At 42.2% G+C, this 15,105-nt stretch overlaps 1 protein-coding gene across 4 annotated transcripts in view; it reads right to left on the reverse strand.

Annotated features, from left to right (window-relative positions):
• The window catches only part of STX18 (syntaxin 18), a 127,306-nt gene that overhangs the window by 27,779 nt on the left and 84,422 nt on the right, over positions 1-15,105 (reverse strand). For all 4 annotated transcript variants that reach the window (XM_046656619.1, XM_046656616.1, XM_046656618.1 and 1 more), the window contains 2 exons: positions 13,774-13,851; positions 13,542-13,608 (listed from right to left, as the gene is read on the reverse strand). In XM_046656619.1, coding sequence (XP_046512575.1) covers positions 13,542-13,608; positions 13,774-13,851 — 145 coding nt within the window. The remainder of the gene's footprint in view (positions 1-13,541; positions 13,609-13,773; positions 13,852-15,105) is intronic.

Consider the following 15,105-nt stretch of genomic DNA (forward strand, 5'->3'; position numbering starts at 1 on the left):
GCCCGCCCCCCCCCCCCCCACCGACACACCAGTCGCAACAAGTGGAAGCAGCGACTAAACTCTATCTCTATGCGGAGGCACAAATCCACGCCATCAAGCAGTATGAAAAAATATATTAAATCTCCAGAACAGAAGGAAAATGATAAGCACCCAGAAAACAATCCCAAAGACAATGAAATCTATAACCTAAATGATGATGATTTCAAAACTGCCATTACTAAAAAACTCAACGAGTTAAAAGAGAATTCAGATAGACAACTCAATGAGTTCAGGAGCTATGTCAAAAAAGAGCTTGACACTATAAAGAAGAACCAATTAGAAATACTGGAGATGAAGAACACAATGGAGGAGATTAAGAAAAATCTGGACTCTCTCAACAGTAGGGTCGATAATATGGAGGACAGAATTAGCAATTTGGAGGATAGGAATATAGAAATGCTGCAGACAAAGGAGGAGAGAGAACTAAGACTAAAAAGAAATGAAGAAACTCTCCGAGAACTATCCAACTCAATTAGGAGATGCAACATAAGGATTATAGGTATACCAGAGGGAGAAGAGAAGGAGAAGGGGGCAGAAGGCCTGTTCAAAGAAATAATAGCTGACAACTTTCCAAACTTGGGAAGAGAGACGTAACTTCAGGTGACAGAAGCCAAGAGATCTCAAACTTTATTAACGCAAGAAGACTAACCCCAAGGCATACAGTAGTGAAACTAGCAAAAGTCAATGACAAAGAGAAAATACTAAAGGCAGTCAGGCAGAAGAAAATAACTTACAAAGGAAACCCCATAAGGCTATCAGCAAATTTCTCAGGAGAGACCTTACAGGCAAGAAGAGATTGGAATGAAATATTCAAAACTCTGAAGGACAAAAACCTGCAGCCAAGAATACTCTACCCAGCGAAAATATCCTTCAAATACGATGGAGAAATAAAAACTTTCCCAGATAAACAAAAGTTAAGGGAGTTCATTGCCACAAAACCTCCTCTTCAAGAAATGCTCAGGAAGAACCTCATGCCTGAAAAATCAAAAAAAGGAAAGGGGTTACAAAATCCAGAACAAATGAGATAAGCAGAAGAACAATAACACAAAGTAACAGCTCTCCATCAGGACAAAATGCAAAAGAACTGGAAAACAAGTGATAAAATGGCAACAGTAGGCCCCCACGTTTCAATAATCACTCTAAACGTGAATGGATTGAACTCTCCAATCAAAAGGCACAGAGTGGCAGGATGGATCAAAGAACAAGATCCAACAATATGCTGCCTCCAGGAGACACACCTCAGCCCCAAAGACAAACACAGACTCAAAGTGAAGGGATGGAAGACAATACTCCAAGCTAATAATGAACAAAAGAAAGCAGGTGTTGCCATACTTATATCAGACAAAGTAGACTTCAAAGAAAAACAGATAAAGAAAGACAAAGAGGGGCAGTATATAATGATAAAAGGGACATTCCACCAAGATGACATAACACTTATAAATATATACGCACCTAACACAGGAGCACCAAAATTTGTAAAGCAACTCTTAATAGAACTAAAAGAAGACATCAACAACAATACAATCATAGTAGGGGACCTCAACACCCCATTAACACCAATGGACAGATCATCCAGACAGAAAATCAACAAGGAAATTATAGAATTAAATGAAAAATTAGATCTGATCGACCTAATAGATATATATAGGACACTTCATCCAAAAACAGCAGGTTACACATTCTTCTCAAGCACGCATGGAACATTCTCAAGGATAGACCATATCTTGGGAAATAAAGCAAGCATCAATAAGTTCAAGAGGGCTGAAATAATATCAAGCATCTTTTCTGATCACAATGCTATGACACTAGAAATCAACTACAAGAATAAAGCTGGGAAAGGGCCAAAAATGTGGAGACTAAACAACATGCTACTGAACAAACAATGGACTATTGAAGAAATTAAAGAAGAAACCAAACATTATCTGGAGACGAATGAAAATGAAAACACACTGTACCAAATTATTTGGGACGCAGCAAAGGCAGTCCTAAGAGGGAAATTCATTGCAATACAGGCTCACCTCAATAAGCAAGAAAAATCTTACATAAACAACCTCAAACGACACCTAACAGAAATAGAAAAAGAAGAACAAACAAAGGCCAAAGTCAGTAGAAGGAGGGAAATAATAAAAATTAGAGCAGAAATAAATGATATTGAAACAAAAAAGACCGTAGAAAGGATCAATGAAACAAAGAGTTGGTTCTTCGAAAAAATTAACAAAATCGACAAACCTTTAGCCAGACTCACTAAAAAAAAAAGAGAGAAGTCTCAAATAAATAAAATTAGAAACGAGAGAGGAGAAATCACAACAGATACAAAGGATCATAAGAGAATACTATGAAAAACTATATGCCAACAAATTGAACAACCTAGAAGAAATGGATAAATTCCTAGACTCATACAACCTACCCAAACTGAATCAGGAAGAAATAGAGAATCTGAATAGACCAATCACAAGTAAAGAAATAGAAACAGTAATCAAAAACCTCCCCAAAATAAGAGTCCAGGACCAGACGGCTTCTCTGGAGAATGCTACCAAACATTCAAAGAAGATTTAATACCTATCCTTCTCAAACTATTCCAGAAAATTGAGGAAGATGGAGCATTCCCTAACACATTCTATGAAGCCAACATCACCCTGATCTCCAAACCTGACAAGGACAACACAAAGAAGGAAAACTACAGGCCAATATCACTGATGAACATAGATGCAAAAATCCTCAACAAAATTTTGGCAAATCAAATACAGCAATATATCAAAAAGATTATATGCCATGATCAAGTGGGATTTATACCAGGGACACAGGGATGGTTCAACATCTGCAAGTCAATCAACGTGATTCACTACATTAACAAAATGAGAAACAAAAACCACATGATCATCTCAATAGATGCAGAGAAAGCATTTGACAAGATCCAACATCCATTTATGATAAAAACCCTCAATAAAATAGGTATAGAAGGAAAGTACCTCAACATAATAAAGGCCAGATATGACAAACCCACAGCCAACATCATACTCAATGGACAAAAACTGAAACCCATCCCTCTCAGAACAGGAACAAGACAAGGGTGCCCACTTTCACCACTCTTATTCAACATAGTACTGGAGGTTTTGGCCAGAACAATTCAGCAGGAAAAAGAAATAAAAGGAATCCAAATAGGCAACGAAGAAGTAAAACTCTCGCTGTTTGCAGATGACATCACCTTATATACAGAAAACCCAAAAGAATCCATAGAAAAACTATTAGAAACAATCAACAACTACAGCAAAGTTGCAGGGTATAAAATCAAAATACATAAATCAGTAGCATTTCTATATGCTAACAATGAACTAACAGAAAAAGATCTCAAGAACTCAATCCCATTCACGATCGCGACAAAAAGAATAAAATACCTTGGGATAAATTTAACCAACGAAGTGAAAGATCTATACAATGAAAACTACAAGACCTTCTTGAAAGAAATCGACGACGACATAAAGAGATGGAAAGACATTCCATGCACATGGATTGGAAGAATAAACATAGTTAAAATGTACATACTACCTAAAGCAATCTACAGATTCAACGCTATCCCAATCAGAATTCCAATGTCATTCTTTACAGAAATTGAACAAAGAATCCTAAAATTCATATGGGGCAACAAAAGACCCCGAATTGCTAAAGCAATCCTGAGAAAGAAGAACAAAGCTGGAGGCATCACGATCCCTGACTTCAAAACATACTACAAAGCTACAGTAATCAAAACAGCATGGTACTGGTACAAAAACAGATGCACAGATCAATGGAACAGAATTGAAAGCCCAGAAATAAAACCACACATCTATGGACAGCTAATCTTTGACAAAGGAGTGGAGGGCCTACAAAGGAGGAAAGAAAGTCTCTTCAACAAATGGTGCTGGGAAAACTGGACAGCCACATGTAAAAGAATGAAAATCAACCATTCTTTTTCACCATTTACTAAAATAAACTCAAAATGGATCAAAGACCTAAAGATTAGGCCTGAAACAATAAGTCTTCTAGAAGAGAATATTGGTAGTACACTCTTTGACATCAGCTTCAAAAGAATCTTTTCGGACACCATAACCCCTCACATGAGGGAAAATAGAAAGAATAAACAAATGGGACTTCATCAGACTAAAGAGCTTCTTCAAGGCAAGGGAAAACAGGATTGAAACAAAAAAACAGCCCACTAATTGGGAAAAAATATCCACAAGTTATTTATCCGACAAAGGGTTAATCTCCATACTATAGAAAGAACCCACACAACTCAACAATAAAAAATCAAACAACCCAATTACAAAATGGGCAGGGGACATGAACAGACATTTCTCCAAAGAAGATATATGGATGGCCAATAGACACATGAAAATATGCTCATCATCACTAATATCAGGGAAATGCAAATCAAAACTACACTAAGATATCACCTTACACCTGTTAGAATGGCAAAAATATCCAAAACCAAGAGTGACAAATGTTGGAGAGGCTGTGGAGAAAAGGGAACCCTCATACACTGTTGGTGGGAATGCAAACTGGTGCAGTCACTATGGAAAACAGTATGGAGATTCCTCAAAAAGTTAAGAATAGAAATACCTTATGACCCAGCCATCCCACTACTGGGTATCTATCCTAAGAACCTGAAATCAGCAATTCCAAAAGTTCCATGCACCCCTATGTTCATCGCAGCATTATTCACAATAGCCAAGACGTGGAACCAACCTAAGTGCCCAGCAACTGATGATTGGATAAAGAAGATGTGGTATATATATACAATAGAATACTACTCAGCCATTAAAAAAGGTCAAAGTCGTCCCAATCACAACAACATGGATAGACCTTGAGGGTATTATGTTGAGTGAAATAAGCCAGACAGAGAAAGACGAACTCTGTATGACTCCACTCATAGGTGGTAGTTAACATATGGACAAAGAGAACTGATTGGTGGTTGCCAGGGGAAAGGGGGGTGGGGAGAGGGCACTAGGGGTGAAGTGGTGTACCTACAACATGACTAATAATGATGTACAACTGTAATTTCACAAGGATGTTAACTTTCATAACCTTAATAAAAAAAAGAAAAAATCTAGTAATAAATGTAACAAAAGATGAGCAAGACTTCTACACTGAAAACAACAAAATATTGCTGAGAAAAAGAAATTTAAAAATAAAGTTAAAGATAGAAGTAAGTGGAAAGATATACCATGACTGTGGCTAGATATTAAGATGACCTTTCTCCCTAAATTTATCTATAGATTCAATATAATTTCTATAAAAATCTCAGGTTTTCTGAAGAAACTGACAAGTTGACTCTACAAATGTATATGGAAATATACAAAGGATCTAGAATAGCAAACACAACATTGAAAACACAGGGATCTGGAGGACTTAGGCTAGCTGACTTCAGGACGTACTGCAAAGCCACAGTGACCCACACAGCACGGCAGGGAGTAACGGCAGCCCAACCGAGGACACTCAACAGAGTCCAGAAACAGACATACGCATGTACAGTCAACTGAGTTTGATGAAGGTGCCAGATCAACTCAAGGAGGAAAAGAAAGTTTTTTAAACAAATATTGCTGGAACAAGTGGTTATTTGTATGGAATACAATGAAACTCAGCTGCATCGCACCCTTTCAAAAATTAATCTGAGATAGATAATAGACCTAAATGTAAAATCTAGAATCATAATGGTTCTAGGAGAAAACATAAAAGAATATCTTGGTGACCTTGGGGTAGACCAAGTAAAAGCTGATAAACTGGACTTCCTTGGAATTAAAAGTTTCTGCTCATCAAAAGACACCATGAAGCAAATGAACAGACAAGCCACAGAATGGGAAAACATATCTGCAGCACATATCAGACAAAGAACTTGTCTGCAGGATATATAAAGAACTCCTACACAAGTCACCAACAAAAAGGCAGACAATCCAATCAAGAAACGGGTCAAAGACTTCAACAGACACCTCACAGAGGAAAATACACAGATGGTCAAGAAGCACTCGAAAAGGTGTCCAACAACAGGAGGAAATAAAACCACAATGACATACCATGACACACACCCAGTAGAATGCTTTAAAAAACTATCAACACCAAGGGGCCAGCCCGGTGGTGGAGCTGCTAAGCTCGCGTGTTCCGCTTCGGCGGCCTGGGGTTCACCAGTTTGGACCCCGGGTGCAGACATGGCACCACTTGTCAAGCCGTGCTGTGGCAGGCGTCCCACATATAAAGTAGAGGAAGATGGGCACGGATGTTAGCTCAGGGCTAGTCTTCCTCAGCAAAAAGAGGAGAACTGGCAGCAGATGTTAGCTGAGGGCTAATCTTCCTCAAAAAACAAAAACAAAAACAAAAAAACTACCAACAGCAAATCATGGTGAAGATGTACAACTTTCATGCATTGCTGGGAGGAGTGTAAAATAGTACTACCACTTTGGGAAACTTAGGGCAGTTTCTTACTAAGTTTAAGAAACATCTCCAGTTTGACAGGCAACTCTACTCTATGTGTTTACCTAAGAAAAATGAAACGACATAGCCACACAAAGGTCTGTGCAAGGATATTCATGCCATCCTTGTCTGTAACAGTCAAACAGTGGAAACAAGCCGAATGTCCAACAGGAGGATGGACAAACCAGCTGCAGCACGTTCACACAATGTAAGACTGCTCTGCAATAAAGACGGACAAATTACTGACAAACACAACATGGCTAAACCTAAGGAAAAATGGTGGTAAGCAAAAAAAGCCAGTTAAAATCATAACTGAAAAGAGAAATCTATTTAAAAGTAAACTGAGGATTTATCGTTTGCCATTAACTACATAAATATGATTACTGAATTTACTACTTATTTCCTCACATTTTACCTCAAATATTAGTTGTGGGATTTGGTACTTGGCAACCTGACACATTAGCCAATTTTCAAACTAACTTGAAATGAAGAAGACATCCATTTCCCAGAATTTTCAGTGCTCTCGTTACTAAATGACAGGTGACTTAATATTCTTAGCCTGTTTTCCCATCTGTTAATGGGGCTGTAAGAGTATCATGCTAGGGGTTTACACGTAAGTGCTTAGCACAGTCTACAGCGAGAGCTGAAAAAATTAGCCATTACTCTACTATTACTACCACTGCTCCTGCTCCAAGTATGACCATGGAGTAAGAACAGGCAAAGCAGCTTGATGCAGACAATTTCTTGTGAAATCCTAAAACACACACATTTTTTACTCTGACAAGATGCAGGCCAATGGAGGAACAGAAGCAAGCAGCTGAAACAACCCATCAGTAATTCAAAACATTCCGAGAAGGGGGGGTGGAGGGAGGACACAAAGGGTGAAGTGGTATACCCACAACATGACTAACAATAATGTACAACTGAAATTTCACAAGGTTGTAAACTATCACAATCTTAATAAAAAAAAAAAAACATTCCGAGAAGGGGCACACTGCTGTACTCGGTGCGAGGGACTCGGCGGCATCTTCTAACAAGCTGGCCCAACTGGCGCTGATCTCCTAGGCTGGTGCTGCGGAGGGGGAGGACTTCAGGAGTCTTGATAGCTCAGTAGGGGAGAGGCCTGGGGGTGGCAGCCACAGCTGCCTGAGTGCTGGCCAGCCTTCACCTCCGCCAAGCTGCTCAGTAGGACTGACCCGATATCCTCCTAGACTGTCCTGGCTGACAGGGTACTCCAGTAATTCCACAAATCCCCTGACAGTTGGAGACAGGGTCCTTAAACCATTGGCTGACTGCCCGCCTGAGAAAGAAACATTTAGAAATGGGGTTTGGAGACAAAAGTGGGCTTGAATTCTAGTCTGCCACTTTATTTGCAGTGTGACCTCTAGTCTGCCATTTATCTGCAATGTCATAGGGTTTTGGGTTTTTTTTTTCCTATCCTCTTTGTCCAAGTTTTCTTCATCTGCAAAGTAGAGAAAACAGAACCTTTCTAATAGAGTTCTTATGAAACTGGATGCGATCGCCTGTGAGAACGTACCTAGCACAGAGGCCGGCACGCAGTAGGTACTGTCCCGGCCCACCTTCTAAGCACTGGGCCGCAACTTCCTTATCCATAAGACGGCTTTCAGTATCTTTCATTCCAACCCAACAAAACAGGGCTCCTTCTGGCTTTCTCCCTTTCATTTCTTTGATAATGAGAAACCTGGCTTCCAGGATCCTCGCAATAACATTACCACTGAGAGTCGTGGCAAAGACTAAATAATGCAGCAGACAAACAACGCACCACGTGAAACGGAAGCACTTTACAAATCCTTCCTCCTCCTAATCCCGAGGGTAGAAGTTCCCAGGGGCATCACAGGCTGGGCATCCCTTAGGCAAGCTCTTGAAAGAGGAGTAAGATTTCAGCAGGCGCAGACGGGCAGAAAGGACAGCCTCGGCGTAACGAACCTAGGACTGAACTGCTGGCTCAAAGGACGGCCATCTAACGTGGGAGAATATTTGGCTGTCTCTAATAAAGAATTACTTTATGCCCACCAGCAGCAGATGACAGCTCCAGTTGCTGCACGTCCTTCCCAACACCTGTCATTTTTATTTCAGCCATTCTAACAAGTGTGAGACGGTATTTTGTGGTTTATTTATTTTGTTATGAAACAATCCCACACAGAGAAGTCTGCAGTACAAAGAATCCTTTTTCCTGAACCATCAGAGAGTAAGTTGCTAACCTGACGCCCCTTTACCTCTGAATATTTTAGGATTTCCTAAAAACAAAAGCACTCTCTGATACAACTAGAATACAACCATCAAAATCAGGAAATTCAGGGTCAGCCCAGTGGCATAGTGGTTAAGCTTGCACGCTCCACTTTGGCGGCCTGGGGTTCACTGGTTCGGATCTCCGGTGTAGACCTACGTACCACTCATCAAGCCATGCTGTGGCAGGTGTCCCACATGTACAATAGAGGAAGATGGGCACGGATGTTAGGGACAATCTTCCTCAGCAAAAAGAGGAGGATTGGTGGCATACGTTAGCTCAGGGCTAACCCTCCTCCTCCAAAAAAAAAAAAAATCAGGAAACTCACATTGATACGTTACTTCTATCCTTTCCCTAGACTCCATTCTGATTTGACCAGTTATCTCAATAATATCCTATATAAAAAAAGGATCCAGTTCAGAATCACACATTACATCTATCATCATTTCCCTTTAGTCTTCTTCGGTCCTTCCTTGAGCTTCATAACCTTGATACACAATAATGTGCCAGCTATTCTGTAAGACGTCTCTCAGTCTGAGTTTGTCTGAACTCTCCTCCTGGTTGGATTCGGGTTACGCGTCTTTGGCATAAAAAAGTGACATTCTATTCACACTCTTCTCACTGCACCCGATCAAGTGGTGCAGGATTTCCCCTTGATCCCTTGATTAAGGTGGTGGCCGCCAGGCTTCCCCATGTAAAGTTACTCCTTCCTGCTTTGGAATTAATAAGTACTGGGGGAGGGAGTGCTTTGATGCTAGGTAATTATCAATTTCAAATTTTAATTTACTCATTTATTCATTCCTATCTAGACAGACTCATGATGTCCTATTTTATCCAATGGGTTATAATCTGCTACTATCATTTATTTTGATGCTCAATTGTCTCTAATTTGGCCAGTGGAAGCCCCTTCAAACTTGTGTGTGTCCTTTTCACATGTCCCCATCATTCTCTGAGCCTTTCCTCGCTTTCTGGCATGACAAAATGTTCTGGGCTCATATTATACTTTCCCTGCCCCAGCCCCAGAATCAGCCATTTCCCCAAGCAGTCCTGGTTCCTGGAAGTTGAAATTGTTATTTAGAAGCCAAGATCTGAGTGCTAAGTATGCTTATCGCTATTGGGGTGGCGCTGCTTCCAGGCCCTCTTAAGTCAACAGAGCCAGAAAATATATGTATGCATTTGCACAGGTAAACATACATATACATTTACAACCATATTTATTTCTATATCTGTCTATGTAAATTGCAAATCATGAGTTCACACCAGTACTTTTTATTCCAGTCTGACACCCCAGGGTTCATTCTGGCTTTTCTCTTTCACTTCCTGGCTTCCATTATCCTTATCCATTTACTTATCTGACCCACTGCCCTGTTTATAACCAACCCACGTTCTCCACTGCCACCCCTCCCGGCATGGATACGCTCCTCTCCTTGCTGGGCTCTGACCAGCTCTGGGAACCCGGGGCTCCCCATCGCTGCAGACACCGCCTGACTGCAGGACTGAACTGCTCAGGAAGGAGAAGGGCTTGACGGACTTCTAAACAAAGGGATCCTTTAATATTTGGCATGCTTTGTGCCCAGAGGATGCCAATGTGCCAGTTTTCACTTTAAAATGAATAAAAGACTACAATGCAGCAGACGGAGACAAAGTTGAGCGCTTTGTTTTAAGTGATAAAAATAGATGTAATTATACACTGAATGTCTACTGAAATCCTCAGGGAAATTACAAATTAACTAGTTGAAGGCAATTTGAAAAAAAGCGACTTTTAAAAGTTATCAAAAGATCAGTTTACGCCCCAGGATTTGTTTAAATTGATTTCTATAACTGAAGGCTGAGCATTTCACAACCACAGTCACCACAACCTCTACCCGGCCAACATCTGTTTCCAGCTCCCTTATTTGAAAACCTTGGGATTCTATTTCAAGTTTAAGAATGGAAAGAGATAGAAAAGAGGAAGAGAAACAGATTTTTCAGTTTTGAAACAAAAAAATATGTGGAAGTAGTTCTTTGTTCGCCTTGACTAAACCCCTATACAAATACTAGAGAAAGCGGTGAAGATTACAGAGCCACGTAGAGCTCTTATTTCTTGTATGCCCCCAACAAAGGCCCTGAAGGCCATGCGATGCAGTCTCACCTTTGTGAGACAGGGGAAGCAAGGGAGTGATAAAATTATATGGACGTTTTAGGCAGATGCCTTCAGGGCAAGGTGAGGGAAGGACAAGAAGGGCGGCTGCACTACATTGCGAAGGGTCACATAGTTATTTCCATCTTCTGCTCAGAGTAACTGGCACAGGGCAGCGACAAGGCAGGAGACGAGACTACTTCACTGTCTAAATGAGAACAGTTCCCATCTGAGTGATCTTAATTTGTCGAAACCTCTGCTGGGACCAGGACCTGAGGAGGCAGCAGCAGCCTCTTCTTCCTTCACCTGGGGTACCTGTTAAGTCTCCAGTGTCGGGGTCTGCCTGGGTTATGGAAGCAGAAATTGGCATCTCTCCCTCTGGTGGGTGAGAGCCCTGACGGCCACGCCATCGCCATGGCAACTCACAGAGCATCAGAGCCCCACCCCCTCCTCCAGGACTTGCTGTGGCTAAGCGCTCTGCCCACGCTCCTCCACCTCTAACCACTCACCCAGATTCTCTGCTTTCTACCTCCAATCAAAGCCCACTGCTTGAGAGTCTGTCCCGTTACCCTGACGTTCAAATCTCAGTTCAGCTGCGTGACAGTGGGTAAGTAACCCAAATTCTCTGAGCCTCGATTTCCTCTATAAAATGGGATGCTAATATTTATTAATAGAGTGGTTGTGAGGATTAAATGAAATAAATCAACATACTGCCTGCCACATGGTGAATGCTTAGTAGCAGATAACAGTACAAGTTAACACATGGTAACTCCTCACTACAAGTCTTTTACCTATATCAAGTCATTTTGTTCTCAACAAAGATAACAACAGCCCAACAAGATCGGGATTATGAATTTTCCCATTTTACAAGTGAGGAAACTAAGGCACAGAGAAGTTAAGCAATATTCCCCAAATCACACAGCTTGTAAGTGGCAGAGCCAGGATTTGAACACAGGCTCTCTGGCTGCAGAGTCTGAGCTCTTACACACTATGCTATGCTCCTCAATAGTACCATTTCCCCCCCTGAACTTGCTAATTGTCTCACTAATTAGGACATATCCTGATTAAGTTGGCTAATTTTTCATATTTATACAGCAACCCAGCCTGACTAAGCTCCCTGAGGGCAGAGACTCTCTCTTGCTTCTCTCCCTATCCTCTCAGTTACTATTTGCTGACAGATACCTTGGCTCATCTACTTACCATCCTCCACAAATGCTTCTATTTGTTGGCACTTGCCATGTCAAATCTGTTTCACAAGTGTGCAGAGAAGAGTTAACACAGCAGGCCCGAGACTGCTATCCTTGGGAAGGCGTGCCTGCAAGCTCAGCTCCTGGCCAGTGTCTGGGAGCCTGGACTTGGGGGGAGAGCCCACCACCCTAACTGCTAGCGTGGCTCACTGTGCCTAAACTGCTGTGCAAACAACGTGGCTGATGCGGAACAGCTGCTTTCCTTCTGGGAGTCTGGAGTTTTGGTATGAACCAGCTGGAAGGTACCTACATGACCAGGCCCAGTAAAATCCCCAGGCGGTGAGTCTTAATGAGCTCCCCTGGTGGACACTTCACACAAGTTGTCACTAGTCGCATCAGTGGGACTCCTGGTCTCCTCTGCTCTTTGCTCGGCTGCCTTCCCCTTGCTTCCCTTTCCCTCTCACTGTAATAAATCACAGCCATGAGCAGGACTATATGCTGGGTCCTGTGAGTCTTCCTAGAGAATCACCGAACCTGACAGTGGTGTTGGGGACCCTGACACAATGAGAAGTAAGAAAATTAGTCCTAAAACAGTATGTGATGTTATCTCCTGAAAGAACACCCCCAAATCTTTCCCAAGCTAGTTTAGAAGCGTCCAAGAGTGGGAGCCTGGACCCAGCACTCCGTGTTCATTTAGGAATTCAACTTCAGGCTGGCTGAGCAGCTGCAAGGGAAGCAGCTTTGAGGACACAGTCCCTGTGTTCTAGAAGCTGGCAGCCCAATGGGGAGGACAAACAGGGGGACAGACAGGTGCCACGGGAAATACTGAAGTCTGGCTCTGCTGCTTCCTGGCTCTGTGGCCTTGGGCAAGTCATTAAACCTGCTGGAGGTTTAGTTCTCTCACCTGCAAAAGGGAGCTCATAACAGTACCTGCACTAAATGGGGCTGGGGGCTGGAGTGGGGTGCACACTCGGAGCCCCTGGCATCGAGTGAGTGCTCATTAGGAGGGAGGTGCATGCTGAGGGTGACCTGAGGAAGGCCTCACAGGGGAGCCCCAGCTCTTCCCCCAGGAAGACACTTTCAGAGATAATGAGGAGGGGCATGGGGGTCAGAAACCGAGGTAAAACGGCTAAAACTGTGCCCACCTCATAGGGTTCTTAAGACAAGATGGGCAAGAGCACGAATTTTGGACCAACAGCCTTGGCTCCAATGCCAGCTCTGCTCCTCCGGGCCACAGGATCTTGGGTGCGTTGCCTAACTCCCACGCCTCAGCCTCCCCATCGGTGAAGTGAGGATGCTGACAGCCCCTGCCTCACAGGACCTGTGAGCTAATGCAGTGTCTAGCGCAGAGCCCGCATGCAGTAGGTGCTCCACCAGCACGAGCCGCAGCATTTGTGAAGAAACTCAAGCACTGTATATTTTAAAATGTAACTGTCCTAGAAACTTGACTTGCCACCATTATCATTACTGTGATTAATTAAGGAACACCAATAGAGACAATACTTACAATCTTTTCTTATCCACCACTCGTTTAACTCGGATGGCTCTTTGTTCTGAGTAAAGTTTACACACTCCTGTTGCAGGGGAAAATACCAAAACAGAGAACATTTAAAACTGCTTCTCAGGCAAAGGTATCATTAAATATAATGAGACACTAAAGTCTTCAGCTAGGAAAGCTAAATTTTGCATCCCATCTATTGTGAAATGCCACATTTGACCTTTAAGATAAAATGAAATACTTTTTAAGTAATCTTCTATGAAATCCAAAACAGCGCTCCTGTGCTCCTTCACTTGCTGGGAATGGATCTCCTTGTGGGCTGCAACAGAAAAGGACGATACTCAGATACTGAAGAACAATTCATCAGCTTCCTTAGAACAGTTTCTTTATTCAAAGTATTTTTTAAAATACAGCTATAAAATAAGTCTGGTGTCAGTAACATCACATTTTTAAAAGAGTAAGATCGATTAGGCTTTACAAGATTGAAAGACTAACCCTGTAGAAAAGCTACAGTCAATAATTTGTGGTTTATTACAGCATGTAGGGATCATACTGGACGCGGCCCACACCTGAGTGCTGAACCCATTCGTTAGCAGCATCCAGCGCTCAAGCTGATCAAGTAACATTTAAATCAAACTCAACTGCACACTCCCTCTGCATGAGTCGCTGCTGTTTTTCAGCTTGGAAGGCTCTGTCCTCTCCCCTCAGCCACTCACACTCCGAGGGGCCCTCTGACACTGAGTCAAACCTTCCTTCTCCAGGAAACCTTCCTTGACTCCTAACCACAAGGACACCTTTCTTCTACAAACTCACATCTTCTTTCAGTCCACCATTTATTTTGAGACTGAGTGCCTACTATGTGGAGACACGGCTAGAACTTTACATTTGTTACTGCTAATAGTCCAAACAATCCAAAGGACAATTACGATTATGCTTATTTTACACATAAAAACACTAAGGTTCAGAATCAGTGAGGAGCCCAAGGTCACATGGTTTGGTACGGAATTGCTGGTCTTATTGACGTTCATGTGTTTTCTAGGTTCTCTCAACGAATGTACAGGCCCTGAAGGGCACGGGGATGATCATGGCTTTACCAGAGGGCTGCTGACCTGAGACTCATGCAAGGAGTTCAGCAGCTCCATGAAATTACACACAGAATTTTGTGTGTATGTATCTTTTTCTGGCAAGAATGTCTATAGCTTTCATCAGACTCTCAAGTAGTCCATCAGGGTTCTACTGGAAGCTTCCCAAACAAAAGTCTGTGTCAAGAGCACAGCATTATCTGGCCACTTTGAACTTCACACTATTTAAAGTGCTCTGTATCTGCCTAAGCAAATTAAAAGAGAATCAAGGAAGATTCATGACTTGGGAGGCCCTCACAGCGCCTCGATAAGAATTAAACATCAGTGACAGTGAGATGATAACCATCTGAGTGTCAGTTCTGGTTCTAAGCATGCTACAAGAATTTAACTCTCATAACAGCCTAAGAGAGACGTCCCATAATGTCTCCATTTTACAGATGGAGACACTGAGGTCTAGGCGATTGAGTGGCTGGCCCAAGGCCGTTGGCCAG

Source organism: Equus quagga, chromosome 3, assembly GCF_021613505.1.
Source record: "Equus quagga isolate Etosha38 chromosome 3, UCLA_HA_Equagga_1.0, whole genome shotgun sequence".
Classification (NCBI taxonomy): Eukaryota; Metazoa; Chordata; class Mammalia; order Perissodactyla; family Equidae; genus Equus; species Equus quagga.